Here is a 27,226-nt window from a genome sequence, read left to right as displayed (position 1 = left end):
TGCTGCGGTGCTCCAGTAGGGGCGCACAAAACTTTATTCCACTCACCGAGGTGGAGTACCAGGAGCGCTCTAGCCACGGAGTCAGAGCGCTCTACATGCCTTGCCAGCGTGGACAGGTAGTGAGCTAGTGCGCCTGGGGCTCCTTTAATACGCTGTATCTTGCAAGTGTAGCCAAGCTCTGAGTTGCTGCCACCTGCACTGCAGGGATAGGGGAAGCCAGCAGGAGTCGGGCTGAGAGTGGTGGTGTGGCTTGGCATTTTCAGATCAGCAAGGATCTGTAGGCTGCTCTTGCCACAGGCACAGATAGTCCAGAACACTTTTGAGTAAAAGCCCTGAGACTTTATAAACACTCATGCTGGCAGCAGCATAGCCAAGTCAGTGGGCATACTTAGTGATCACTCCTTCCGAGGAGTAAGGGGGTTACAAGATACAGAGGAGTTAATGCTACACAAAGCAGTTTGCACCAGACATTACTGCAGGTTTGCTAGAAAATTGTCCACAACTGGTGCTTGACAGCTTCACCAGCTCTCTTTTCAAGTACTTGTGCTATCCTAAGGCCCAGAACACATGTTCTGTATTTTCTTTATTTCAATTAACACACCATGGGTGTATTGTACTATGTATATGCATTGCTGTTCATATATGTGGCAGGCTGGTGACTATGTAGCTTTAAATTATATGTATGTTAGTGATTTATACATGTGTCTTACTTTCAGTGCATAGCAGGCAGAATATTAAAAAAATATTAAATACACTTCACATCTACATTTTTAGTGTGTTTTTGCTACAAAACACAAAAGAGAAATATAACAAGGCTCAGACTTAAAATGTTAACTCCTAATCAGGGTTTATTCACAGCCTAGAAATATCCCACTTGACAGCAAGTAAGACAGTTTAAATTCAATTCAGTAAAACTTTATTGGCAGGACAAATGACAAATATCATCAGAGTGTAAAGGGAAAAAAAAAAGAAAAGAAAAGAAAGAATGCTGACAAAGTGCTCCTGTATTTCAGCCTTATTCAAAACTAGAAACAAACAGGGCCTGATCCTCCAGTCAGCCCACTGTAACTCCACTCGCTTCAATAAAGTTATTCCTCATTTAAACTGGTATGAGAAAATAATCAAGCACACATGGCATGATAGTAACATGAACATTTAAAATCCTAGAAATGGTCCTATGCTTGTTAAGTAGTTAGCTAGCTTATAAGCACCAGTAAAAATGAGAAAAGTCCCTTTTTGACAAGTTTGCATTCACTCACAGTGAAATCAATGGGGGAATTGCCACTGACCCCTGTAGTTGTACGATTGCACCACCCTGTAGTTCTGCTGAGCTAGAAGTTACATGAGTGGAACTACAAGTGCCTTCCTCTTATTTCAAACAAGTTTCTTGTAATTACTGATTAAAATAAGTGGCCAATCCCATTACCCACATATAACCCACTAGGGCACATATAGCTAGAAGGGCACACAGCCATGTCAATATCAGATTCTGAATTGTAGTGTAGTTACATGGTTCTTGATTGGCATCTCTTTTCCTCTTCCATTTAGAATGTGTAGCGCTCATTAATTCAGTGGTGGCGCTCTATAGCCAGAGAAAATCGCCTAGTAATGCCTGCCTAAAGTAATCAATATGGAACAAAATAAATCATTAATACAAACTATTTGGCTTTGATGTTTGTATAAAAATTAAGTTGAATTCAAATAACTATTTCAATCACAAACAAACAATCTAAACTCTGAACGTGTCCCATTCTTTAAAAAGGCTAAGACTGCAATAAAATGCAAACTTTTCATGTGTGTGCTTGATGTCAATTCAAACACTGATCAAATCCAATATTTAATTTTTAAAAATTAATGGCTATCCTTACACTCCAAACTAAGTGTGCATCCATGGATTTAATCTCTCCCAACCATATGAGACTCCTTGGGTCTATCAATACGAAAGAGAAGTTCTGCAGGCAAAAAATATCCCAGATACTGCACACTATCTGGTGTAGTGTCATTGTGGTAGTGTCCTCCTTCGCCATGGTGACTGAAACAATGGGTGTGCTCCACTCGCAGATCAAACCCCTAGAAAAGAGACAAGTTTATGTTATGGGAGCACATTTTCTTTTAAAGAAAGTATTTCAGTAATGCTACAGTATTTTGCAGTTCATGTTGTATTTTTTCTTCCATGGATCTCAGAGTGTTTTACAAACATTTAATTATTTAAAGACTTGCAACGTGAAGTAACCTAGTACTCTCGCTATTTTATAGACTGGTAAACTGAGGCAGAGTCACTTCCTGAGGTCACACTGAGACAGTGATAGAATTAGGAGTAGAATCTAGAAGTCCTGACTCCTAATCCTCTACCCAGCAGTTCTCAACCAGGGGTCTGGGGCTCTCTGGGGGGCTGCAAGCAGGTTTCAGGAGGTCCGCCAAAATAAACCAGAGAGCAGGGCCAGCATTAGATTCCGTGGGGCTCAGGGTAGAAAGGTGAAGCCCAAGCAACTCAGCTTTGCAGGACCCCCTGTGGTGTAGGGTGGCCACAGACAATTGCTCTTCTTGCTACCCCTTAACGTTAGCCCTGGCTTTTAATCTACTAGACACGCAGAAAAACAGTTGTTGTGGCACAGGTGGGCCATGGAGGTTTTCATAGCATGTTGGGGGGGTCCTCAAAGAAAAAAGGTTGAGAGCCCCTGCTCTGCACTACAACACACAACCGTTCTTCCATGCAATCCAGCTGGTCCAAGCCAGGCTCTAGTATGTGTGTTGAGGTAGGGTCTATGGGCCCACAATCAGAGATTAGGGCCCCATTGTGCCACACACTGTACAAACACAACAACAACAACAAAAAAAGATAGTGTCTGGCCCAATTTTGGGAGATAACAGGTAGGTACTGACAGGAGGAAGCACAGGTAACAATAAGATGATAAGGAACGATATGATAAGTGTTGGATTCTGCACACCAGCTGCCTAAATGAAGAAGTTCCCATTGGCACAATGCTATTTGCCTTCTAGAGATATAAGGCATTATTATATTGCAAAAATATTAGTGCGATTAGGCCTAACAGCTAAGTTGGTGGCACGTTGAGACTACTAGCTATTAGGCAAAAATGTATCCATTTTATTATTATTTGTATTACCATAGTACCCAGGAGCCCTCATCACTAGGACCTCACTTTGCTAGGCATTGTGCAATACACATTCCATCTTTTTGTCTGTTTTTCCTTTCTTTTGCATCTTGTCACGCTCAAATTATGAGCTTTCTGGGACAGAGACAGTCTCTGTACAAACAAATCATGCTTAGCACAATGGGCCCTGGTTCTTAATTTCTCTGGGCACTAATTTAATACAAATAAGAAGTAGCAATCATTATATAAAAACAGCACCTACATGTCAGATGCTTTCATTCAGAAGAATATTCCATTAACAGCTGTCGATATATGTCCATTCCTATAATACTCATCACTAGCTTTTGGGAAACTATATGCAATTGAGCACTGGGCCCAAAGACTGCCAAATAGAGACCCAATGGAGTAAGGCACTTGAGTATGTGCAAACCAACACCATGTCCCACTAACGTACCCACCACTTGGCAGAAGTGTTTTTTAAATTGTTATAAATTTGTTTAAAAGATATACAAAATATGGATGGTAATTAGTTTTTCTCCCAAGACTCTTGGTTAACGTATATACTTTAATGTAAATGTAACAATATTCCTAATGATAGGGACACTAGTCTTATTTATAACATGGATTTTCTCATACTTTTAATATTTTTTACTATTGAATTTAGTGCTTGTGAAATATGCTCAGTCTATACTTTGATATCCAAGGCTGTAAGGCTCTGATTTGCTCACACTATAAATACAGTGCAGTGCGAATAGCAACTTCCCCACATAGCACTGCCAAAGTGTCCCAACCCATTTCTGAATGGGCCACATGAAGGTAAGGATAATTCAGTCTCCATCCCCTTTCATTCCTTGGTCTCTCTTCTGAGTGCCAAACAGATGTCCAAATTAATGCAAGTTGTGCTGGTTGTTTTGGGATGCAGACACCTACACACTAAGAACTGGACTGGGAACAAACATTTCACTCTTGTTACTGAACATGCATCAGCATTCAGTCACTATTGACCTGGGTTTAATTCAAACCAGTGAAAAGTGAAAGGCTTAGTTATATTCTATTACCAATCCCCTGAGCCACCCATTCCAACACCTCAAAGACTTTAATATAATCCATAAATAATTCCCATTCTTGAACAGAAAAAAAATAAAAATAAACAAATCCAAGACAGAATCATTACACATCAAGTTAGTAACTCAGACAAACACAAAATAGTGACTTACTGGATCTCTGGAAATTAGTACTGGCTGACAAATCAACGGAGCCCTCATTTCAAAAAAATTGAGCCAATTATTCACTTCCTCGTCAGTGTTTAAAGGACAGGCAGAAAATTCTGGGGGCTATAAAAAAGCATCATCAATTGAATGAAGACACTAGGACCAAAACTTTTCTCGAAGCTACTTTTCTTCACTAGCCCTAAATTATTTTCTGCTCCCTAGTTCTTCTTAACTAGCAAAAGCAGTATCCACAATTGTTTCTCTATTCAGAATGATAAGCTTTTACCCAATGGCTGCCTCCACTGCCATTCCTCGGGTACCAAATGGGGAATTCTTAGAATCAGGTAACCTGTATCCACATGTTACATTTGTCCTATCATGTTGGGATCAGAACTAGGTCAGTTTCAGCTGTGTTTGAACACAGCTGAAACTCACAGGATTCTGGCATGTTTTCTTCAATTGATGCTGACAGATTTTTTTCTGAGAACAACATTAGCCAAACTGTGATTACAATTGTACCAGGAATAGCAATCTAGACCATAATTTTATTATCCCTATCCACTTTAGTCATGGAAATTATAATAGAATTAGGGCTGTCAAGCAATTAAAAAACTGAATCATGATTAATCGCGCTGTTACACAATAATAGAATACCATTTAAATATTTTTGGATGTTTTCTACATTTGCAAATATATTGATTTCAATTACACCACAGAATACAAAGTGTACAGTGCTCACTTTAAATTTTTATTACAAATATTTGCACTGTAAAAAATAGTATTTTTCAATTCACCTCATATAAGTACTGTAGTGCAATCTCTTTATCATGAAAGTGTAACTTACAAATGTAGATTTTTTTTTGTTTATATAACTGCATTCAAAAACAAAACAACGTAAAACTTCAAAGCCTACAAGTCCACTCAGTTCTACTTCTTGTTCAGTCAATATCTCAGACAAACAAGTTTGGTTACAATTTGCAGGAGATAATGCTGCCAGCTTCTTATTTACAATGTCACCTGAAAGTGAGAACAGGCGTTTGCATGGCACTGTTGTAGCCAGTGTCGCAAGATATTTATGTGCCAGATGCACTAAAGATTCATATGTCCCTTCATGCTTCAACCACCATTCCATGAGTCCTTGCTATACAGTTCTCCCCCAAGGAGTTCAGTCACAAATTTAATTAATGCACTATTTTTTTTAATGAGCAACATCAGCATGGAAGCATGTCCTCTGGAATGGTGGCTGAAGCATGAAGGGGCACACGAATGTTTAGCATATCTGGCATGTAAATACCTTGCAATGCTGGCTACAGGCGAACGCCTGTTCTCACTTTCAGGTGACACTGTAAATAAGAAGCAGGCAGCAGTATCTCCTGCAAATTGTAACCAAACTTGTTTGTCTGAGATGTTGGCTGAACAAGAAGTAGAACTGAGTGGACTTGTAGGCTCTGAAGTTTTACATTGTTTTGTTTTTGAATGCAGTTATATAAACAAAAAAAAAATCTACATTTGTAAGTTACACTTTCATGATAAAGAGATTGCACTACAGTACTTGTATGAGGTGAATTGAAAAATACTATTTTTTACAGTGCAAAATAATATAAATGAGTACTGTACACTTTGTATTTTATGTTGCAATAGAAATCAATATATTTGAAAATGTAAATATCCAAAAATATTTAATACATTTCAATTGGTATTCTATTGTTTAACAGTGAGATTAATCGTGATTAATTTTGCGATTAATTTTTTTTGAGTTAATCGCGTGAGTTAACTGCAATTAATCAACAGCCTTGATAATAGAACCTTGATAATAAGCGTTGTGAATACTGTTCCCAATGTGAATACAGCCTAAGGCACACAAATTCAAGACATCTGTTTCAGGAGTGTTCTAGACATGGAGGACTCAGGAATGGTGCTTTTCTCCAAAGGGGAGCACCATTGGTATCATGTTTAGATCCACTTCTTGAAGAGAAAAAAAAAATTCTTCAGAGTAATAGATTTTTTTAAAATTACCCTTTGAATTTTAGGTAGATGAAAGCAGCATTATAAGACGACAGGAATTTCATCTTTGACATTTGATAGGTTTGACAGAGACAAGAATCAGTGGAGACTTGTAAAAATTTAACATTTCAGAAAGTTCTGCTTGTAAAATGGAAAGCGAATTCTGGTAACCATCCAAGCAAATACAATCAGTAAGAACTGTATAGCTATTGCATAAATATATTTAATACTTGTAATAGTTTATAAAAAATTATAAATCTCTAAGTTAAACCATATCTCTGATCATTGTTTAATTGATTTAATTATTTTTCACACTATTCTACTGTTTGTGTGTTTCACCAAGTCCTTATACATCTCCATTTGTTTCTACAGCTTCTTTGTCCCAACAAAAGATGGGAGTATTAGGGTCATGGGATATATAATTTTGGTGTTTTTGTACTTTCCGTTTATCACTTTTCAGAAAGTGCACATTATTGCAAAAAAATTAAGTGCACTAAGTCTTTATATCCTGAACTGTCCTGCATCTTTATCTTTTAGAAAGATAAAGAGCCTGAATCAAGAGCAACTTACCATGATATGAATCTTCGCTTTCCCCTTTTGAATGACAAATGTACCGCCTATCCCGACTGGTTTATCTCCATAGCATTTTTCTATAATTTGTCTCATACAGGTCACAAAGTTATGCTGTCCAGTTCTTCCATTGGCTCTCACTTCAATAACCTGGAGAGTAGACATACATTTATCATGCTTATCACATGCTGTAATGTTTTGTGAATGTTTGCTATGTACATCATGTATTTCAATGCTGCTGTGAAACACTCAACCTTGTATCCTATAATCTTTGTTAAAGTAAGTTCTCTCACAGGTGCTGCTTCCTTTGTATCCTTAAAATATTCAACAGGTTTGGTTTTGTGCATGTAAGAATTTGCTTTTCTGAAGTTCTTTAGTCAGTCACACAACAGGCACAGCACATGAAACAGAGGCGTAAGCTTCCCTCTCCCACCCAACAGGCCTCAAACCAGTCATGAAAGAAGAGACTCTCTAGGGATAAAAAGGTTTGTTAAATTTTCATGCACGATTCGGTCGTTGCTTTTCTGTTGAGACCACCTAGTGCCAGTTGTGTTGAGGGAGACACTTGTCCACCAAGAACTGAACTAAGACCACAAACTTCAGTTTACAAAGGCCAATCAAGTTTCAGTCATTATCAACCTGGGCTGGATTACAGTGGGTGATTTAAGGGTGAAAAATTCCATATCCCAGTACCAATACCCTGGGGAATCCACTCCCTCACATCAACTTCATTTTCTTGTGAAGGATATAATTTCCCTTATGTGATTTTTGGCATTAATATTAACATCAGTATTCCCTGAAAGAAAAGGCAGGCCTCAAACAAAGAAGAAGTTTAACTTCAGCTATCACCTACTGAAGAAGTGACATTTTATCCAAATATGCACCTTGCCAGGTTGGCCCTGACTGGCATACAGGTTGGCCAGTAGTCCAAATTCACAGTCACTATATTTCTTGCTGTACTTCTCCAGGAGGCACCCTCCATCTGCAGGATTAATCTGAGCGGTGTAACTTGCATTTACAGCAGGCTTTTGTTCACTCTCAGCTTGAACAACTGGGATAAACTGAAAAGAAGAGAATGTAAAATTGCTTAGTTCTAGTCAGTTGATTTTATTACTGGGTAGATAGCATCCCAAGTTAGGGCCCAATCCTGAGAACTACAACAGAAGTTTCATCTCGCAGGATTAGGTCCATATAGATTAGCAAAGACACAACTATTTTAAAGAAAACTCTCAATTTAAAATTGATTAAGTGTGAAACACATGTATTAAAGCATTTTCTCTTATCTAGGGATTTGGATTCAAGTTCTTGTATAAATAACAGAACACTAAATGGGAAAGTTTCTCAATGAGGCAACCAACTTAATATATCACTGCAAGAGGCCCAGTTTAGTGATGATGACCAGGACTGAGCATTCAGCTTCTGTTAGAAAGCATTGAAATGAAAGAGTTTTCAGGTGGCATTTTCAAAAGTATTCATACTATTAGGTTCCATAGACTTCAATAGAAGCAAAACTAGACCAACTTTGAGTGCTCTTGAAAATATCACCCTTAATGTTGTTGTAAGGCAAGGCCTATAATAATTTAAATGGTTCATTTGACTACTTACTTTTAAAATAAAAGTATTTTCCTATTTTATTTAAATAAGAAAAACATGTAGCGACTTTGAAAGTCTGAGTTACCATTTTTACTACCAAGAGCTAAATTCTCTCACTCCTACTGTGCATCAGGCTGTTAAGATACCAGCTTTCAATTGATTTCGTTTTTTTCTTTGATTGTATTTCACTCACCTAGGAATATGTTTAGTCATGTACTCTTCTTTTAATTAGATGTAGCATTTAGAACATTTTTCACATTACACTGGAGTTTTCCATTCACCTCAAATCAAAACTGCTTTCTTTATCTATTTCACCATGTAGGACAGATCAACTAAATCATGTTTTAACTGCTGATCCTTACCTGACCTTACAGCGTAAGTCTTAAAGCAAAAGCATCTTGAGTAACACAATTTTTTCTCTTGTGCTATTTAAAATGAAGACCAGCATTGGGTATTTAAAGCAGTTTACCACTCAGCTCCTTGGCATCCATTTTTTGCATATTTTTCCTCTTCTCTGGAATTAAAAATGTGATCAGCCAATTACAAATTTCAGTATAGCAACAACTAGAGGCGGTTTCCTCTTAACTCCATAGTAACCATATGCTTCCCTGTAGAATTTATAAACACAAAAATGTGGTTTATTATCCAAGTAATAAGTAACCTTGTCTTTATTATCTTTGTAAAGTGCCATACAAACTTGTGGTGCTACATATGTTATCAGTGTAGAAATGTTTGCTATGTCAATGAAATAATTTTTTGAGAACTTCTGCATGTTTATACATATTTACTGACCTCAGCATTTACTCCAAGAATCCTAGAGGACCCAGCTCCAGCTCCAAGAATGAACGCTCCAGGCAATTCTATTTGCTTTGCAACAGTGTTCAGGTCATAAACCTATACAAGAGACATACATTTATGTACCTTTGACTTTCTTGCCTTGTAATTCTCATCTCAGCTACATTCCACTGCAATTTCTTGATGATTTTATCCAAATGCCATTATTATTTATTTGTACAGATTGGTTTGAACACAGTCCCCAAATCCAAACAGCATTGGCATCTGGTCAAGTTCAAACTTAATGACTTGGGCACATATCCACTTATTTGCTGGACTGCAGTGTCTTCTTGCACAAGCTTGGCCCCATCCTGTCTAAGGGCCAAATTACTCTCTCTGTGCAAGTGACATTGTTTAAAGCAAAAAATGAAAATATCCTTAAGTGATGTCACATAAAATCAGATTCTGGCAGGTCCCATGCTCTACCAAAAGAGAATGCATTAGCAAGTATTAATGTGAACTCTACTTTAGCCTATACCGACCCCATACACAGACTGTTTTTACAAACAATAGTAATAATCAGCATGAAGGGCCATGGCTAGATAGCATACAATACATAAACATACAGATCATGCCATGGACTCTAAGTAATTCCCTCCAACATCCTCTGTGGCTTCTGTCAGACAGCTTTTGAAAAAACAGCCACATACTATTTAGCAGGTACCAGAAGAGGGACAACTTTTGCATGCAGTTTCTGCTGTGGGATTTCTGACATGTTCTTATGTTCAGCACAGGCCAGGATGCTTGGCCCATAATGCTTTTGCAATGTAAGCCTATTTTTACAAATGGAATCCTGCAGCTTTCATTCGTCAGTGTTCGCCAGGATAGTATTTTAAAATAGGACTACATATGCTTCTTTCTTTGGCAAATGCACTAAAAAGCCAGGACTGTAAATTAACTCACTTTATCTTTTTGTACAAGAGGCACAAGGTAAGGAACACCTCCCACATCTGCTATTCTAGGCTTCCCACAGATTCCTGGAACAAGAATAAGGCAAGTTAGCTCGTCAAGAGAATCCGTCTAAAGTTCTCTTTGGGTACTGGAAGCATAATAAGACAAAGAATTTGTTCCTCAAAAGCTTCCTTTAAGTGTTCAGAAAGTCTTTTAAATCAGGGGTTCTTAACCTTTTTCTTTCTGAGCCCTTTCTCCTCCCCCCCCCCCCCCCCGCACCCATGCTTTAAAAACTCCATAGCCCACCTGTGCTACAGCAACTGTTTTTCTGCATACCCTGTGGATTAAAAGCCAGGGCTGGTGTTAGGGGTAGCAAGCAGGGCAACTACTTGGGGCCCCAAGCCACAGGGGTCCCTGTGAAGCGAAGTTGCTTGGGCTTCAGCCTCGCATGGTAGGGTTTGGGCTTCTGTTTTCTGCCTGGGCCCCTGCGAGTCTAATGTTGGCCTTGCTCTTTGGTTTATTTTGGAGGACCCCCTGAAACTGCTCGCAGACCCCCAGGGGGCCCCGGACCACAGGTTAAGAACCTCTGTTTTAAATCACCATTTTTTTTTCTGAGTACTAAGATAAATTGGGGTTCTACAAATTTATGTAAAGTAGGCCTGAATTGGAAGAAAAACATACATAAGGTAGGTTTCAGAGTAGCAGCCGTGTTAGTCTGTATCCGTAAAAAGAAAAGGAGGACTTGTGGCACCTTAGAGACTAACCAATTTATTAGAGCATAAGCTTTCCATGAGCTACTGCTCACTTCATCGGATGCATTCAGTGGAAAATAAGGTAAGGGCTCACTTCTAAAAGCTAGCTAGCCAGCCTGTTTCAAAAGTAGTACTGTTCTACAAGCACTCACAAATCTGCTAGGCAACAATTGAGGAACACTGGTTCTCCAATGAGGCATAGTTCATAATGTCATCATGCAAAGACAGCAGAAGGTACAGATATAAAAATGCTTTCACCTATCTTGTGTAGGGACAATGGTGGGAGTTTAAATAAACAGAGACTGAGCTCATTATTAGAAAGAAGTTGAATAGCAAGACAGTACTTGGTATCTACATAGCCCCTTCAATCTGAGGATGTCAAAACCCTTAACATACAATAGAGAATTAAACCTGTTCAACTCATTTTACAGATGAGGAACAATGATGCAGAGCACTTGAGTGATTTGTTCTAGTCAGGTCACATCCAGCCAGTGGCAGAGCCAAGAATAAGACACGGCTCTCCTACCTCCCAGCCTTGTAGCTTATCCACAAGACCATTCTTCCTCTGCCATCATCTTCAAGAGTTTCTAATTATGACGAATCAGCTACGAAATATTGGCAGTCATAGCTTATGGTTAGAACAGTATGTTACCTTTAACAGGGAAATTGAAGGGATCATGAGTCAGATCAGGGCATTCTACTACAGAGACCTGGACATCAGCAAAGTTCTCTGTAAGCCCATTCTGCAGGACTAGAATAGAGTAAAAAAAAAAAAAAAAAAAAAAATTATTAGTGAGACATTAGCTAGAGTTTGGCAAGTAATACACCAAATAAAACACATATTTTAAGGTGCCAATTCAGCAAGATACATAAGCACATGTGTCACTTTAAACACATGAGCAATTCCATTAACTTAAGTAAGGCTAGTCACAAGCTCAAAGTTACGCATATGTTAATTACCTCACTGAATCAGGGCCTCAGAGAGGAATAAATCCTTTTCTGCTAACCTGTCATATTGCTGAAGGACAGAAGGTTCTATTTTTTCTTTTTTTACACGATGAGGACTGGGGGGTTGGATAGGTGTGGGAGTCCCGGGGGGCCTGTCAGGGGGCGGGGGTGTGGACATGGGTCGATGCAGTCAGGGAGCAGGGGGAGTTGGATAGGGAGTGGGGTCCTGGGGGTGCAGTTAGGGGTGGGGGATCTCGGGAGGGGGTGGTCAGGGGACAAGAAGCGGGGGGGGAGGGGTTGGATGGGTCAGAAATTCCGAGGGGGACAGTCAGGGGGCAGGGGCCAGGCTGTTTGGGGAGGCACAGCCTTCCCTACCTGGGAAGAAAGTTCTTCCATCAGCATAATAAAAAACACCTCTGCAAGTAGCACAAGCTATGTTGGCAGGAAAAGCTCTCCCGCTGTGAACAGTGCTATGTCATTGTAACTTATGTCACTCAGAGGGGGTTTATTCAAGTTCACACTTAACCCATTCCTGGATTTGGCTTTATTGATAGGCTGAATTTTATCTTCTGTTGTTGGGTCTATGTTTTCTCCTTAGGCCAGACTGTTTCTAGGGCTTCCTGAAGGATTTCCCTGTCTCCGCCCCTTGTCCCCCTGTTCAGAGATTCATACTGTGATGGGTTCGGTCACAGAGACCCCCTTGGGACTGTCACCTGATGTGCCGAGACTACCTCTGAGCCTGTTTTCTCTGCCAGTTTGGGCCTCCAGAACCCTGTCTTGTTGAGCCAGACACGCCAGTCTGCTCCAACACAGACCCAGGGTCTGAACCACACACCCCAAACCTGCAGGCTTAACTGAAAACAGCTTAAATGCTCCTGTCTTCAGCACCCAGACACCCAGCTCCCAATGGGATCCAAACCCCAAAGGAATCCATTTTACTCTGTATAAAGCTTATACAGGATAAACTCATAAATTGTCCGCCCTCTGTAACACTGATAGAGAGATATGCACAGCTGTTTGCTCCCCCAGGTATTAATTATTTACTCTGGGTTAATTAATAAGCAAAAAGTAATTTTATTACATATAAAAAGTAGGATTTAAGTGTTCCAAGTAATAACAGACAGAACAAAGTAAGTTACAAAGCAAAATAAAACAAAACATGCAAGCCTAAGCCTACTACATTTAAGAAACTGAATACACGTAAATCTCACTCTCAGAGATGTTCCAATAAGCTTCTTTCACAGACTAGACTCCTTTCTAGACTGGGCCTAATCCTTTCCCCGGTACAGTCCTTGTTCCAGCTCAGGTGGTAGCTAGGGGATTTCTCATGACTGCAGCCTCCTTTGTTCTGTTCCACCCCCTTATATAGCTTTGGCACAAGACCGGAATCTTTTGTCTCTCTGGGTCCCCACCCCTTCTTTTAAATGGAAAAGCACCAGGTTTAAGATGGATTCCAGTACCAGGTGACATGATTACATGTCCTGTGAGACCCCAAGCCTTCATTCTTCCTGGCCTGACTCACAGGAATGCTTGCAAGTAAACAGAGCCATTTACAACCAATTGTCCTAGTTGATGGGAGCCATCAAGATTCCAAACCACCATTAATAGCCCACACTTTGCATAGTTAAAATAGAGTTCAGAGTAACACTTCATATTTCTAGCTTCAGACACAAGAACGATACATTCATACAAATAGGATGAACACACTCAGTAGATTATAAGCTTTGTAAGGATACCTTACAAGAGACCTTCTTCATAAATCATATTCCAGTTACATTATATTTACACTCATAAGCATATTTCCATAAACATATGGAGTGCAGCATCACACATACCCACCTCTCTTCTAGCCTGGTGGAGTTAAAGCCATTTGCCATAATGAGTCAGCAAAATTTACTTAGCAGCGTTATGTGAGGTTTTAACTCCTGCTAGGTGAGTGGATCAGTAAGGAAGCTCTGAAAGGATCTCCACTGAGTCATTCCCCAAAGGTTGATGAGAGAGAGAGAGAAAATAAAAAGCAAGACAAAACTTTGGGTATGACGGCCCAGCCAGGAAGGGGAAACTGATTTCCACTCTACTTCTCCTGCTGCTGATGTAGTGACAAATTCAGCCTCCTGATCCTATCCTGGTTGCTCTCCAAGTGCTCCACCCCATCTCGCCCCCGATCCTATTGCAACTCCTCACCCCTCCCTGCCAAGCATTCAGCTCTGTGGGCAGCACCGGTTCAAGAGGCTGTGATCCTGGCACTGCTCCAATCAGAACACATAGTGGGTAAAAGTAGCACTCCCATGCAACCAGGAGGTTCTTGCCAAGATCTCAATCTTGCAATTTTTTGAAGCTGCAAAGTAATGTGGGATGCAAGTGGGACTAGCAAGGTCTCAGTTGGAAGAAAAGCAACTGCGAACCATTGGGTATATGTCCAAAAGTGTTCACGGTGGTGGCTATCCATTAATCTTATAACCTTTAGCCCAGTGGTTATGGCACTTGCCTCTCATGTAGAACATCCAGGTTTGAATCCCTACTCTGGAACCTAGACTTGAATTCAGGTTTTCCCTCCTCCAAGTCCTACATTCATCTCCTACCTCCCAAGTGAGTGCCTTAATCAAGTGGTTAAAGAATTGTTCTGGCTCTCTTTGGCCCAATGAATATTAAGTTTATGTTTATAAAGTGGAACAGCTTCAACAGGAGAGATTATGAGCAACCCTTTCCAAAACAGTCTGTAGCCCAGTGGCCAGGATACTTCCCCAGACAGGTGGATCCGAGTTCAAGTCCCTACTCCAGAGTAGGGATTCAATTATGGGGTCTCCCATTTCCCAAGCAAGTGTCCAATCATTGGGCTGAAGGTTATAAATGGGATAGATGCACAGACACAGTTTGCGGTCTTAGAATAATTCAGATGGGAAAAACTGTATCAGGTCAAAGCCAGCCTCTACCCAGCTCTATTTAGGACACAGGAGCAAACAGCACAATGCAAAATTTAGTTATTTGTCATTTCTTATAGCAACAACTTCCATAACACTATAAATTGCATTACTTACCCCCAGAAAGTTCCTCTAGACTTGGGACATAAAGAGCAAACTTTTCAACTTTGGTCATTTTCTATTTCTTTCCACAAACTGGACAACTGATTTATAATTCTCAGTGCCTAGTGTACTCTGATCTCTTCAGTAGAGACTTACTGATCTGTGAACAAACATAATGGTTTACTGATTAAAAAGGGCTTGCACAGCTGCATCCTACTTTTTGATATGTAGGGTTTTCCACCACAGTTTCAATTGTTACCTCTGTTCCCCTAAAAAAAACAACCTAGGGTCACACTTGTATTAGTTTTATTACAATGCAGCTGTTAGGTCAGACAGAAAAGGGAAGGAGCTTATTTATACACTGCATTTATACCCCTATGTACCCACATGCTTACACAGGCGGAGAGTTACCGGAGACAGCATGGGAAGCCAAGAAGCCAAAGCGTGGTAGATCTGGTGTATCTGCCTGCAGTCACGGATCTAGGCTGGTGAGCAAGTCAAGGAGCAGCAGCTTGTGTGCGCGGCTGGTTCCTTTTATTTTGGAACTGGGTGCTCCTGTCACGTACACTGAGTTTTTCTTCTGTGTCCGTCACTGAGAAGCATTCCCAGTCCCTGTTCCTTTCATGCATCTTTTCTTTACAGCACTCCGTGATTGCCTTCTCAGGGCAGATTATATCAGACACACCTGGCTCCTTTCTCCTTGCAGTTCCTCTCTGCCCAGTCTCCCCCTACACTTCCTTGTTCACACCCCCTTATCTTCCACACACACACACTCCCTTGTTCACACTCTCTCTGATTGCTTTATGGGATATTACAAAGCTTGGCAGTTCATACAAGTTGTCAAGGTTCCTCCCCCACTCTGAACTCTAGGGTACAGATGTGGGGACCTGCATGAAAAACCTCCTAAGCTTATCTTTACCAGCTTAGGTCAAAACTTCCCCAAGGTACAAAATATTACCCCCGTTATCCTTGGAATGGCCGCTACCACCACCAAACTAATACTGGTTACTGGGGAAGAGCTGTTTGGACGCGTCCTTCCCCCCAAAATACTTCCCAAAACCTTGCACCCCACTTCCTGGACAAGGTTTGGTAAAAAGCCTCACCAATTTGCCTAGGTGACTACAGACCCAGACCCTTGGATCTTAAGAACAATGAACAATCCTCCCAACACTTGCACCCCCCCTTTCCTGGGAAATGTTGGATAAAAAGCCTCACCAATTTGCATAGGTGACCACAGACCCAAACCCTTGGATCTGAGAACAATGAAAAAGCATTCAGTGTTTTACAAGAAGACTTTTAATAAAAAATAGAAGTAAATAGAAATAAAGAAATTCCCCCTGTAAAATCAGGATGGTATATATCTTACAGGGTAATTAGATTCAAAAACATAGAGAACCCCTCTAGGCAAAACCTTAAGTTACAAAAAAGATACACAGACAGAAATAGTTATTCTATTCAGCACAATTCTTTTCTCAGCCATTTAAAGAAATCATAATCTAACACATACCTAGCTAGATTACTTACTAAAAGTTCTAAGACTCCATTCCTGTTCTGTCCCCGGCCAAGACGACTACAGACAGACCCCTTGTTCCTCTCCCTCCTCCCAGCTTTTGAAAGTATCTTGTCTCCTCATTGGTCATTTTGGTCAGGTGCCAGCGAGGTTACCTTTAGCTTCTTAACCCTTTACAGGTGAGAGGAGCTTTCCCCTGGCCAGGAGGGATTTCAAAGGGGTTTACCCTTCCCTTTATATTTATGACACAAGTGGTAACTTGAAAAGGTTACAGAGCTTGCAAAGGTTACAAAACTTAAAAGGCTGTGGTAACAATAACTGAAGTTACAATAAGGTTGCAGACCTTAATGTTACAAGTTACAGATCTTACAATCCCATTTGAGCGGCGGCTTTACAAAACATTAAGAATACATAAACTACAGTAGACTAGACTTTTTGCTTCAAGTGAGATTGATATGTATATGCTTATAATGCTAATTTCCTCATATGTTTTGGAATGACAACATGCATAGCATACAGTTCTAGAGAGAATTCAGAGCACTGTATCCATAAAGACTTAGACCCAAGCCTGTAACTGGGTCTGTGTAATCAGGCCCCTGACTTCAAAGGGCTCTGCATACCTGCAGCTGTTTGCCCAGGTGGAGCCAGTTATAAGATTGGGGCTTTAATTTGTTTTGCTGTGAAAGCTTCGTAAGGGGCATAACTTGTCACACATTAACCATCAACTTCTGCACGATGCAAGTTTTAATTAAAAAAACATGTTTCCAGTCTTTATGGTCATCAATATTACTTTTCAAAAGTGAGCCCATAGTCTTCCTGAGTCCGCAGACACACAGGGGCACAGCAAAGATCAAAGAGTGGGGAGAGGGAGGTGAGCATACTTTATAGCAACAATTTCCCAAGTGAAAGGAGAAAGCTGCTCTCTAAGGGCTGATCCAAAGCTCAGTGAAGTCAATAAAATACTCTGATTGACTTCACTAGGCTTTAGATCACATGACTTTTCATCACAGAACAAGGAAATCAGAAGGGAGCAGAACAGTGATTCCCCACCACCCCTATGAAAAACCTGTATTCTTCACCCCAATAAAAGTAGCAAAAATTAAGTTACTGACTTTTTTCAACTTTCTCTTCCTGACCAATGCCTTCAGTAGCCAAGCTGTTTGGGGGATTGTTAGCTGAGGGGGCACAACCCTTGGGAAGCTGGATGTGTCTGATTGACTGGGCTTCTGCTGAAAAGTCAGCTGAAATGTTTTCCTCTCCTACGCTGCAGAAAGCAACTCAGGAGGAGCTGTATCTCCTTCAGCAGGTAGAGGATTCCCTTACCTTCTCAGGTCAGGAGTTGACAGCTCAATAATTATTAGAGTTGATAGGTAGTGTAATACAAAGCCAGGAAAGCACTCAAAGGGTAAACAAATATGTAGCTTGTGTTTGAGGTGGTGGGGGGAAAAATCCAGCGTGGAATGAAAAAGTGTGAGGGGGTATTTAGCCAGAGCAATTAACCAACTAGATGACTTTAGTAGCAACGTTTTGAATGGACTTGAAAGGGGGCCAGATTGTTCCATAGGTTGACTCTGCGCTGTGTGAAAAAATACTTCCTTTAGTTTGTTTTAAATCTGCTGCCTATTAATTTCATTTGGTGACCCCTAATTCTTGTGTTATGATAAGGAGTAAACAACACTTCCTTATTTACTTGCTCCACACCAATTGTGATTTTCATATCCCCCTGAGTCATCTCTTTTCCAAGCTGAAAAGTCCTAGTCTTATTAACCTCTTCTCCTATGGAAGCGGTTCCATACCCGAATCATATTAGTTGCCCTTTTCTGTACCATTTCCAATTCTTTTTTTGAGATGAGAAAACCAGATCTGCACGCAGTATACAAGATGTGGGTGTACCATGTTTTATAGAGGTAATATGATTTTTTTAACCAAATTATTTATCCCTTTCCTAATGATTTCGCAACATTCTATTAGCTTTTTTGACTGCCATTGCACATTGAGTGGAAGTTTTCAGAGAACTATTCACAATGACTCCAAGATCTCTTTCTTGAGTAGTAACAGCTAATTTCGACTCCATCATTTTATATGTATAGTTGGGATTATGTTTTCCAGTGTGCATGACTTTGCATTTATCACCATTGAATTTCATCTGCCATTTTATTGCCCAGTCACCCAGTTTTGTGAAGTCTCTTACAAAACATAAAAGCAAAGTTTCAAATGAGAATTACTCAGTTCTGAAAGTGAGTGGATAGGTGAATAAACATGCCCAGACGGTAAGGTTAATGCCTCATATAAAGAAAAGGAGGACTTGTGGCACCTTAGAGACTAACATATTGATTTGAGCATAAGCTTTCGTGAGCTACAGCTCACTTCATCGGATGCATTCAGTGGAAAACACAGTGGGGAGATTTATATACACAGAGAACATATTTCACATATAAAGTGAACAAAGTACATTATATTAACATCTGCAGTCTCCTGGTTCCATTTAAGCCTACTTCTGAGAAATAACAAACCCTTAGTAGCAATCACAGCCTCACACACGCTCTTTTAAACCTTTGCCAAAAGGGGAGCTCCCGTGACGGAAGCAGGCAACTAACGGGCTGTGGGAAGGGTAGCGGCGCTAATGCAGGAGGTCATCTAGTCCAACCCCTGCTCAAAGCAGGACCAATCCCCAGCGTTTGCCCCAGATCCCTAAATGGCCCCCTCAAGGATTGAACTCACAACCCAGGGTTTAGCAGGCCAATGCTCAAACCACTGAGCTATCCCTCCCCCCCTTCAGGAGGTCACTTCCCGATTAGCCTTGCCCTTTCCCCCAAAGCCACCGCTTTCGGACACAAACAGCGCCCCTGGCCCGGCGGGGGTAAGGAACCGCCCAGCACGGGGTAACTGGGCCAGCCTCCCTACCCGCGCCATGGCGATCAGCCGGCTTCAGCCGCCGGCCGCTGTGCTACTTACCAGAGCGCGGGCGGGGGAGGGGCTCCGCGGCGCTCCTGCCCCGCGGCCGGGCTCTGTCTGCGCGCGCGCACCAGGCTCCCGTACAACGCTGGGGAGGGAGAGAGAGGCAGCAGCCCTCAGTGCCTCTCCTAAGATGGCGCTCGCGGACAGCCCCTCTGCTCCCTTCTTCCCATCAGGCCAGCCAGCTCTCGCGAGATCAGGTGCGCTATTTAAGAAACCAAACAGCCGTTGAGCGGCCTTTGCCTTGGCCTCCCAGAGAGCGTGGAGAGGGCGGAGGGTGAGTCTTGTGTGAGGGTCGCTTCCTCTATCCGGAGCCATCCGCGGCGCTGGGCCGGGCGGGGACCTTCACGGGGAGGGTCCAGGGCTTGGTTGGTGGGAGGTCATCGATTAGCTGCGGCAAGTTCTTGGGGTCTAAATGCAGCCCCGCGCCGCTCTAAGGGCTTGGGGGGCTGGGCGGTGTCTCCGTCCTTGGTCCCTCCCCGCCCCAGGGCCGGTGGGGGGCGGGCGCCCCCCCCCCTTGGCTCGGCAGCAGCATGGGATAAGGCGCGCGCTCGCCGAAGCGCCTACTAATGGTCTGGCCCGCTCCCCTGCTAATGGTACGGCTCGCCCCCCGAGAGAGGCGTCCCCTCCCCCGGCCAGGCGCCTGGGCGCTCCCTCCACGCGGAGGCACCCGGCCGAGTGACCAGAGCGCGGGGCCGGGGCGGGTGTCGGGTTCCTCCGTTCCCTGCGCTGCCGTGGGCTCGCTGGGGCGCGGGGCAAGCCCTTCACGTTGCTGTGCCTGCTGGACTGACTCACGTCTGAAATGCTCCTGACAGCATGTGGGTGTAATTAGTACCGTGTGTACAGCGGGAGGCTGGCTGACTGCACGGTGCTGTAGAAGTGGAAAGACCGCAGCAGTTTTCAGAAGGAGTTGTGTTTTTAATCAATTTGTGGGAGGAAACACAAACCCCCTGTTACAGCAACACGAGGATTTTGGGGAAAACTCTCAAATGTTCACTTTTTAACCCTATTATTTCTGTGGCAGGAGAGGTGGTGCTGCTAGTTGTCTGCAGCAGGGATCAGCCCTTGCCATGTTAGGGCAGGGAGAAAACGGGTGTTGTGGAACTGCATGAAAAAGTCTGACGTTTCTGCATGTTTGTATACACGTGTAAGTTTGAAAGCACCATAGTTAAGCCACTGGTGTGCTGTGACTACCCATTATTTTTCTGTTACATTGTGACCCCTCTCTGTTGTTGTGTTTTCACTTGATGTACCTCATCTTCTACTTGGATTGTAAACTAGACTGTGTCTTTATTAGGAGTACAATGACTAGCACATTGGGGTCCTGGTTTCTAGTAGAGGCCTCTAGGTACAATAGTACCAATAGTAATGTTTACGACTCTGGAAACATTTTTCACCAGTTATGAACTCCATGCTTAACACTTATCAAAGGGGTAGCCACTTTAGTCTGTAGCCACAAAAACAACAAGGAGTCTGGTGGCACCTTAACAGATTTATTTGGGCATAAGCTTTTGTGGGTAAAAAGCCGACTTCTTCAGATGCATGATGCTACTAAAATTAACAGTGCAGTTGTACCCAGTTGCCCTAACTGGGTAGGGCCCAAATATTGTGTTAGATGCAATAAGAGATGAGCTCTTCTCAAATGCTTAAAATTCTATTAGCTGAGATACACAAACAAGATATCAAACCTAGTCACATTTTTAAACTAAACTGCACCATCTCACTTCCCAAACTTTATTCAGGAGCTCCATCTGCCTACTACACCATCATTCCAGTATGCCCTTCTTTCATCTTTCTTACCCTGCGGGGTTAAAAAAGAAAAAAGCTTGTAACACCATTGAGGAAGTTTTTTCCTTACAGTTTGGAAGTCATTTTTCTGTGGAAAAATGACAGTTATATACTGATGAGATCATTGCAATGATCTTATCTCTGGGGGGTCTTGAGTATTATAGGTAGTTAAATTAATGTATAGTTTATTCAACTTTCTATAGATAAGTTTACACTTTTTTAAAAGCTTCATGTAGTAGCAAACACTGCCAGTATTAATTTTTAGTATTGTTACAAATTATTTGAGCTATCACAAGAGAAAGCAAAAAGTACCTGCACAGAAGAAAAAGCACCTTTTGACCTTAACTGATTTAATGTTTACTTTTCTTGTACAGATCACTTTTCTACTGTTGTCCTTTGTCAGGGAAAATTCCTAATACAATTCCCTAAATGTCTTAAACTAGCCAAAGCAGATCCTACTTCCTACATCAACTTTTCCCTTTATCTGCAGGGATTGCAAATGCGTGTGGCTCCCCCTTTGGCATCACAACCCTGCACTCCTAACATTCTTTATTTCAGTAGTTAGCAGTTAACAGCAGATGCTGAAGGCTGGCACACTTTTTGCCAATGTCAACTGCTGATATTCGCCTGAGATCTGTACATGTACATGTAACAATGTTCAGACTACTTATCCAGCTTATTGGGTTAAACTTTAGGAGTTTGATCTAGTAGGGATGAGGCTTTCCAGTATGCCTGGTGGAGGGAAGGAGTGAACAAATCAATAGGACTTGTCTACTCTTTACTCCAGCAGGTGCTTTGGAAAACCTCACTCTTGAATTTTAATCCCTGCTTGCAACATGCATTGTCCATTGTTTTGGGTATGTCTCACCTCTCTGCCTCAGTTTTTTCATCCATAAGACGAGAATACTTTCCTATATCAGTGCTGTTATGAGACTAATTGGATGTTTGCAGAGCACTCTTTGGGACACAACTAAATATTGTTAAAAGTACACACTTTTTTAAACATTACAACTTTTTTGAAATATCGCTGGGAAATATAATAGGTGATTATCTGCAAAAACTTTTATTTACTGCTCCAAAAAACCTGAATGCTCAATATTGGGGCAGTGCAGGAAGGATATTTTATACTACACCCTGAAGATTTTTAATAAAATATTTTTTTGCACAAAATGTCTTAGAACTGAGTTATTTGTAATAATTTTGCAGAATCCTAAAGGATGGGTTATGTCCACCTTCTTATCTTAATACTAATGTTTTTCAAACTAGTCACTGCATACACTATGCATGTTGCAGTTATTTGGTTGCAGGTGAAGAAAATGAGTGTTATACCCTACATAGCTGAAAGCTGATGGTTATTCTGAACTTTAATACAAAGTAGCTTGACGTTCACCTGAATCAGTCTCTCAGATGTGCAAATAGTTAAGGGAGTGGTTCTCAACTGATTACACATTGTGGGCTGCATATGTGGCCTGCAGTGTGTTACCTGGGCTGCAGGGACTGGGCAGGGCAGCCTGGACCCCTGCAGTGCTGGGTCGGCTGGCTGCCCACTCTGCCCCATCTGCGTGAGGCCAGCTGGGAACCTGACAGACCCCGCACATGGGCTGGCCTTGTGCTAATTGGGCCACGGGTTGAGAACTGCTGACCTAAGTGTAACCAAAAAAACCCCTGCTGATTGATCCTTTATTGAATATTTTTTTATTTTAGAACAAATTGAAAGCTCAGAATGACTGATACTGATGAAGCCAAGACTTCAGCTTTTGACCACTTTGAAGATTCCCAAGATCTAATATGTATGCCGCAAGAACAACAGTCTAATGTGCATAAACATGCAACTGCAAGGAATTCATGTTTAGGCTCTGCACAGAAAGATTCTGTATGTGAAAATTCTTCACAGGAATCCTACACCAGTGGTAGATCTTCCAAATGTTTCACCCACTTGACCACTGTCCCAACCAATGCCTTGCTGGAGGACAGCGATTCAGAGACGTGAGTTTTTTTTCCCCCTCCTAAGCTACATGTCTGGTAAAACAGACTGAATGTTCTAAATCTCTTAAAATCCCAAAGTCAGGTGTATGAGATCTTGATTGAAAACAAACAATTCATGCTGCTGACTTCTGTTTAGGATGATGTACTTGGGTTGGTGCATATGCAGTACAGTTAAACCTCAGTTACAATCTGACCATTCAACCACAAACCTTATTTGGAACCAGAATTACACAATCAGGCAGCAGCAGATACAAAAAACAAATACAGTAAAGTACTGTGTTAAATATAAACTATGAAAAAAAGGGAAAGCAGCATTTTTCTTCTGCATAGTAAACTTTCAAAGCTGCATTAATTCAATGTTAAATTGTAAACTTTTGAAGGAACAACTTCAGAACAACTTTTGTTCAGTTATAAATATTTCAGAGATACAAACAACCTCTATTCCTGAGGTGTTCGTAACTCTGAGATTCTACTGTTCATTTGAGTGATTTTCGGGGGGAGGGCTGTTTCTTTGTTAGTTCCCCACATGTGTTAGGCAAGTATTTTCCAAACACAGGAAGACAGACTTTGTCCCAAAGAGTGAATCGTCTAAATATCCTATGTAATTAGTTATCTAGGATACCCTAGAACTCCTAACCCATGTCATATCTACTTTGGCTTGAAAGACTTCATAGATCTACCTGCCACAATTCCTCCATGGAAGTAATAAAAAATAAAGTCAATATATTGACTTTCTGTTGGAATTTTTTCTTAACTCCCTTCCAGTTTTGCTCTTTTGGGGCCATTTTTTATTTAAACAAACCATATGGTGATGGGTACCAGGAATTCAGTCTTTATTCGCCTGCATTTTAAGCTGGTTTTAATGATTTATTAAACAATATCATTACCCTTTGAATTACCTCTTTTGGTTAGGCAACATTATTAAGGCTCTAGGACTAAAATTCCACCTGGCTTTTTTCAGTTGGATATAAATTTTTTTTAAAGGCTTGCAAATACCTCATAAACTTGCTTTTAAAAAAAGTCAGCAACTTTCCAGTAACAATCTAGTGCTTGTACTTGAGTAGTAAGGAAGTGACTTTCAGTTCCAGTATTCTGTTGCTCTGTAGTTCCTTGCATCCAAAGTCTTCCATAAATAGTGCATCTGATTCTGTCACCCTGTATCTTGTGTAGGCAATCCTAGTGCAAAAGTAGGAGCAAAATTTTGGATTTGGTAGCACTTGTCATTGTGCAGATTGACTACACAAGGTTTTGGTAAGAGAATTCAGCAAAGAAATCTGTGATAGGTCTGTGAGATAGAGAAGTGTGGCTGTTCTCTAGCTGGGTTATGTGAAAAACGGGATGGCTTACCCAAGGTCAGTCAGTCACTGGCAAAGCTGCAAGTATGGAGTATAATCCAGGAGCCGGGGCTACCAGCCTCTTCATCCAAACCATTAGTCAGAGATTATTTCAAAGTAGCTTTACAGTGGGCATTTACTACTGAACTAGATATTTTTTTGTGTAAGCAGGTTAAACCAATTTTAACAGTTACAGAAATGAAGTTGCCCTAGTATCATAGCCTTTCTCTGCAGGGTGGTAGCAACCAACAAAAAGCTAAGGAGAGCCATTATATAGAATTTTTAAGGTACAAGCAGAAGTTGGTTGTGGCAAGAAGTCTTACCTCTTAAACTTTAAGAATATGGTGGAGAAGAGGTTCTCAAACCAAATTGTGGTGTACCTTGGGGGAGGTAAGTGTGCACCCAGGGAGGTGCTAGTTCTCAAACTGCATCTCCTCCTTTTGCACACTAACATTCGCTAGTGGCTTGCTGCAGCAGTGCTGAACCCTTCTTACTGGGGAAAAGGTTGTGCACTTGCTGATGGAGCTGGCCTCCCCACTGTGCTTCCATAGTACATGCCCCCCCTCCTCCCAGCAGCATCTTGCCTCCTTCATTCCTGCACAGCTCCCTTTAGGTTGGACCAAAGCTCATACTCCACTCGTGGCAGCTGTAATGCCCCTCTCCCACAGAGGAGCTGGAGAAACTGGCGTGGAGCCATCTTCCTGCTCAGCCATGCACACTGCGTCCCTTGCTATGGGGCAGAATTACACCAGCCCCACTCTAGTTGAGTGGCCATTGCCTGAGCATGCATTTGGTGCAGAGGGAGCCCTACATGCTCTGTGGGAGGGTGCCTGTCCACTGGCAGGGAAAGGGGCATACACCGCCTCCAGCTTGGCATTCAGCTGCACTGCAGCCCCTCACCACAGCAGTGCCCCTATGCACATGCATAAAGTGACCTTCCCCCACACACATATACTTTCTTTGCTTGTGTAAAACACCTGTCAGCCCCTCACATCTCCATCCATTGTGGTATCTAGGTCTCATATGCAAAAGGAATAAGAGAACACAATTTTCTCCATGGGACATACTCTTTGCCCCCACCTCTCCTGGGCCTTGGAACTAGATTGGGACCAACTCATTTCACACAGGTCACAAGTGGGCTCTGAGCTCTGCAGGAGCTCTTGATGCCTACTGGGAATAGCATGTTTGCCCATGCTAGGGAGGAAGTGATGTGGGATCCCTGAAGCTGGTCATGGGTTGGAGACCTGCTCCCCCTTAGACTCACTATGACAACATTTGAGAACCTCTGCTAGAGTGACCAAACAGATTGGCTTTCATTTCAAGCAGACATGTTACAGCAAGTTGCCATACGATTTCCAATCAATATGAAGTTAAACTGGTACTAAACAGATTTTCCAAGGAAGGGATAGCAGTCTTGCGGTTAATGCATGGGTATGGGAAGTAAGTTTTCTGGGTCTCTGTCAGATTTCCTATGTGACCATAGCCAAGTTGTGAACCCACTCTGTGCCTTAATACTTAGGTTTTTCCATCTGTAATACAGTTCCCTGCCTTGCAGTGGCATGGAGGCTTAATTCACACCTATAAAGCTGTATGAATAAAGCTTTGAAATCTCTGAAGGGCTCTGTATTCATACAAAGAATATGAACATAAGAGTGACCATAATGGGTCAGATCAATGGTTCGTCTAGCCCAGTGGCCAGTGCCAGATGCTTCAGAGGGATTGAACAGAACAGGGCAACTATTGAATGAACTATCCCATTGTCCAGTCCCAGCTTCTAAATATTTGAAGTTTTACCTACTACCCTGTTGAGAATAGAACTCAGGTAATTCTTTTTCCATAAAGAATCTTACGTAGCTTGTAGTCAGTTTTCTACTTAACTCCCTTGTGGCTTCACCTGAAATTAAGATGCATGTTTACTGATCTAGTGCATTAGGTATTTCTAATGCATCCATTACTGTGGTATCTAAGAGCCATACTTAGTCAAATTTTTTAATAGTAATCATCATGAATACCTAATCACTCCAAAGCTACTAGGGTAGAGAAAATTTTGTTTGATAATGGGAGAATTCTTTGTAATCAGAGTGTAATTTATCAGAAACATCAACTGTGCCTTCAAAAAAAGTTAACAATTTACTCTTGTTTTATCGTAGTGACCTTTCTGATTCGACTGGCAGCTTGTTCCAACCTGAGTGTAACATTACACCCTCAGCTCGAAGTTCAGCAAGACACTTGGCAAAGTCTCCAGCAAATACATTGGACAGAGACACTTCAACTGACTCTTCTCCAGATCCTGGATCACCATTTAAGTTGGTTAAATCCCCAGGGCTGTCTAGATCTGCACCCAATTTGAAAGCCAGTTTTGACAATCACTTGAGGAGGAAGTATAGGAGACGAGCACATCAAAGATGTAAGGAGAAACCAAAAGAGAAAGAGAAGAGGTATAAGAGCACAGGAAAGCCTAGAGGGAGACCACGGCTAACTGCTTCACAAGAAGAGCAGAAAAAAAGACTTCTAGACAGAGGCTTTCAGTTTCCTTTTGTGGAAAAAGAATATGGAAGGAAACATCTCCCCATGAAAATGATTGTTGAATACGAGGTGAGATTTTTGTCTATGGGGTTTTTTAAATTGGAGTGGTTTCTACAGGCAGAACAAACTTCAGTCTTTGCAGACAAAAACTGAAATGGCAGTTGTTACAAGGTAACTATTGTGTTTTT

General features: G+C 41.6%; 2 protein-coding genes across 14 annotated transcripts in view; one reads left to right on the top strand and one right to left on the bottom strand.

The window, feature by feature from the left end:
- Positions 1-899: 899 nt before the first annotated feature.
- Positions 900-19,920, bottom strand: C1H11orf54 (chromosome 1 C11orf54 homolog). 4 transcript variants are annotated; one of them, XM_073337293.1, is made up of 10 exons: positions 19,405-19,912; positions 14,955-15,099; positions 11,621-11,719; positions 10,229-10,302; positions 9,284-9,385; positions 7,783-7,959; positions 6,899-7,048; positions 4,331-4,447; positions 1,869-2,070; positions 900-1,616 (listed from the first exon to the last, which is right to left on the bottom strand). In XM_073337293.1, exons 2-9 carry the CDS (start codon positions 15,010-15,012, stop codon positions 1,897-1,899), a joined length of 951 nt encoding a protein of 316 aa, XP_073193394.1. In that variant the 5' UTR covers positions 15,013-15,099; positions 19,405-19,912; the 3' UTR covers positions 900-1,616; positions 1,869-1,896. The 4 variants fall into 4 exon arrangements, with proteins under 4 accessions (XP_073193394.1, XP_073193375.1, XP_073193385.1 ...); XM_073337274.1 differs by having other exon boundaries at positions 900-2,070; positions 19,405-19,911; XM_073337284.1 differs by lacking the exon at positions 19,405-19,912 and adding an exon at positions 16,464-16,550 and having other exon boundaries at positions 900-2,070.
- Positions 19,593-27,226, top strand: part of TAF1D (TATA-box binding protein associated factor, RNA polymerase I subunit D) — a 27,957-nt gene continuing 20,323 nt past the window's right edge. For 9 of the 10 annotated variants that reach the window (XM_073337249.1, XM_073337234.1, XM_073337191.1 and 6 more), the window contains exons 1-4: positions 19,593-19,681; positions 20,429-20,551; positions 22,897-23,178; positions 26,663-27,107. In XM_073337249.1, coding sequence (XP_073193350.1) covers positions 22,916-23,178; positions 26,663-27,107 — 708 coding nt within the window. In that variant the 5' untranslated portion in view covers positions 19,593-19,681; positions 20,429-20,551; positions 22,897-22,915. The remainder of the gene's footprint in view (positions 19,682-20,428; positions 20,552-22,896; positions 23,179-26,662; positions 27,108-27,226) is intronic. The other variant, XM_073337226.1, reaches the window with a different exon arrangement.

The sequence above is a fragment of the Lepidochelys kempii genome, chromosome 1 (assembly GCF_965140265.1).
Source record: "Lepidochelys kempii isolate rLepKem1 chromosome 1, rLepKem1.hap2, whole genome shotgun sequence".
NCBI lineage: Eukaryota > Metazoa > Chordata > Testudines > Cheloniidae > Lepidochelys > Lepidochelys kempii.
Note: the sequence above shows the minus strand (reverse complement) of the source record. Positions and strands in the feature narration are given on the sequence as shown.

Bases quoted from the DNA above. Each gene is read 5' to 3' on its own strand.
- C1H11orf54 (XM_073337293.1), bottom strand. From the start codon at position 15,012: ATGACCAAAGTTGAAAAGTTTGCTCTTTATGTCCCAAGTCTAGAGGAA. The intron at 10,303-11,620 runs GTAACATACTGT...TTCTTGTTCCAG, and splicing joins CTTCAATTTCCCTGTTAAAG to GAATCTGTGGGAAGCCTAGA. The intron at 7,960-9,283 runs GTCAGTAAATAT...TCTTCTTTTCAG, and splicing joins TTCTTGGAGTAAATGCTGAG to TTTATCCCAGTTGTTCAAGC.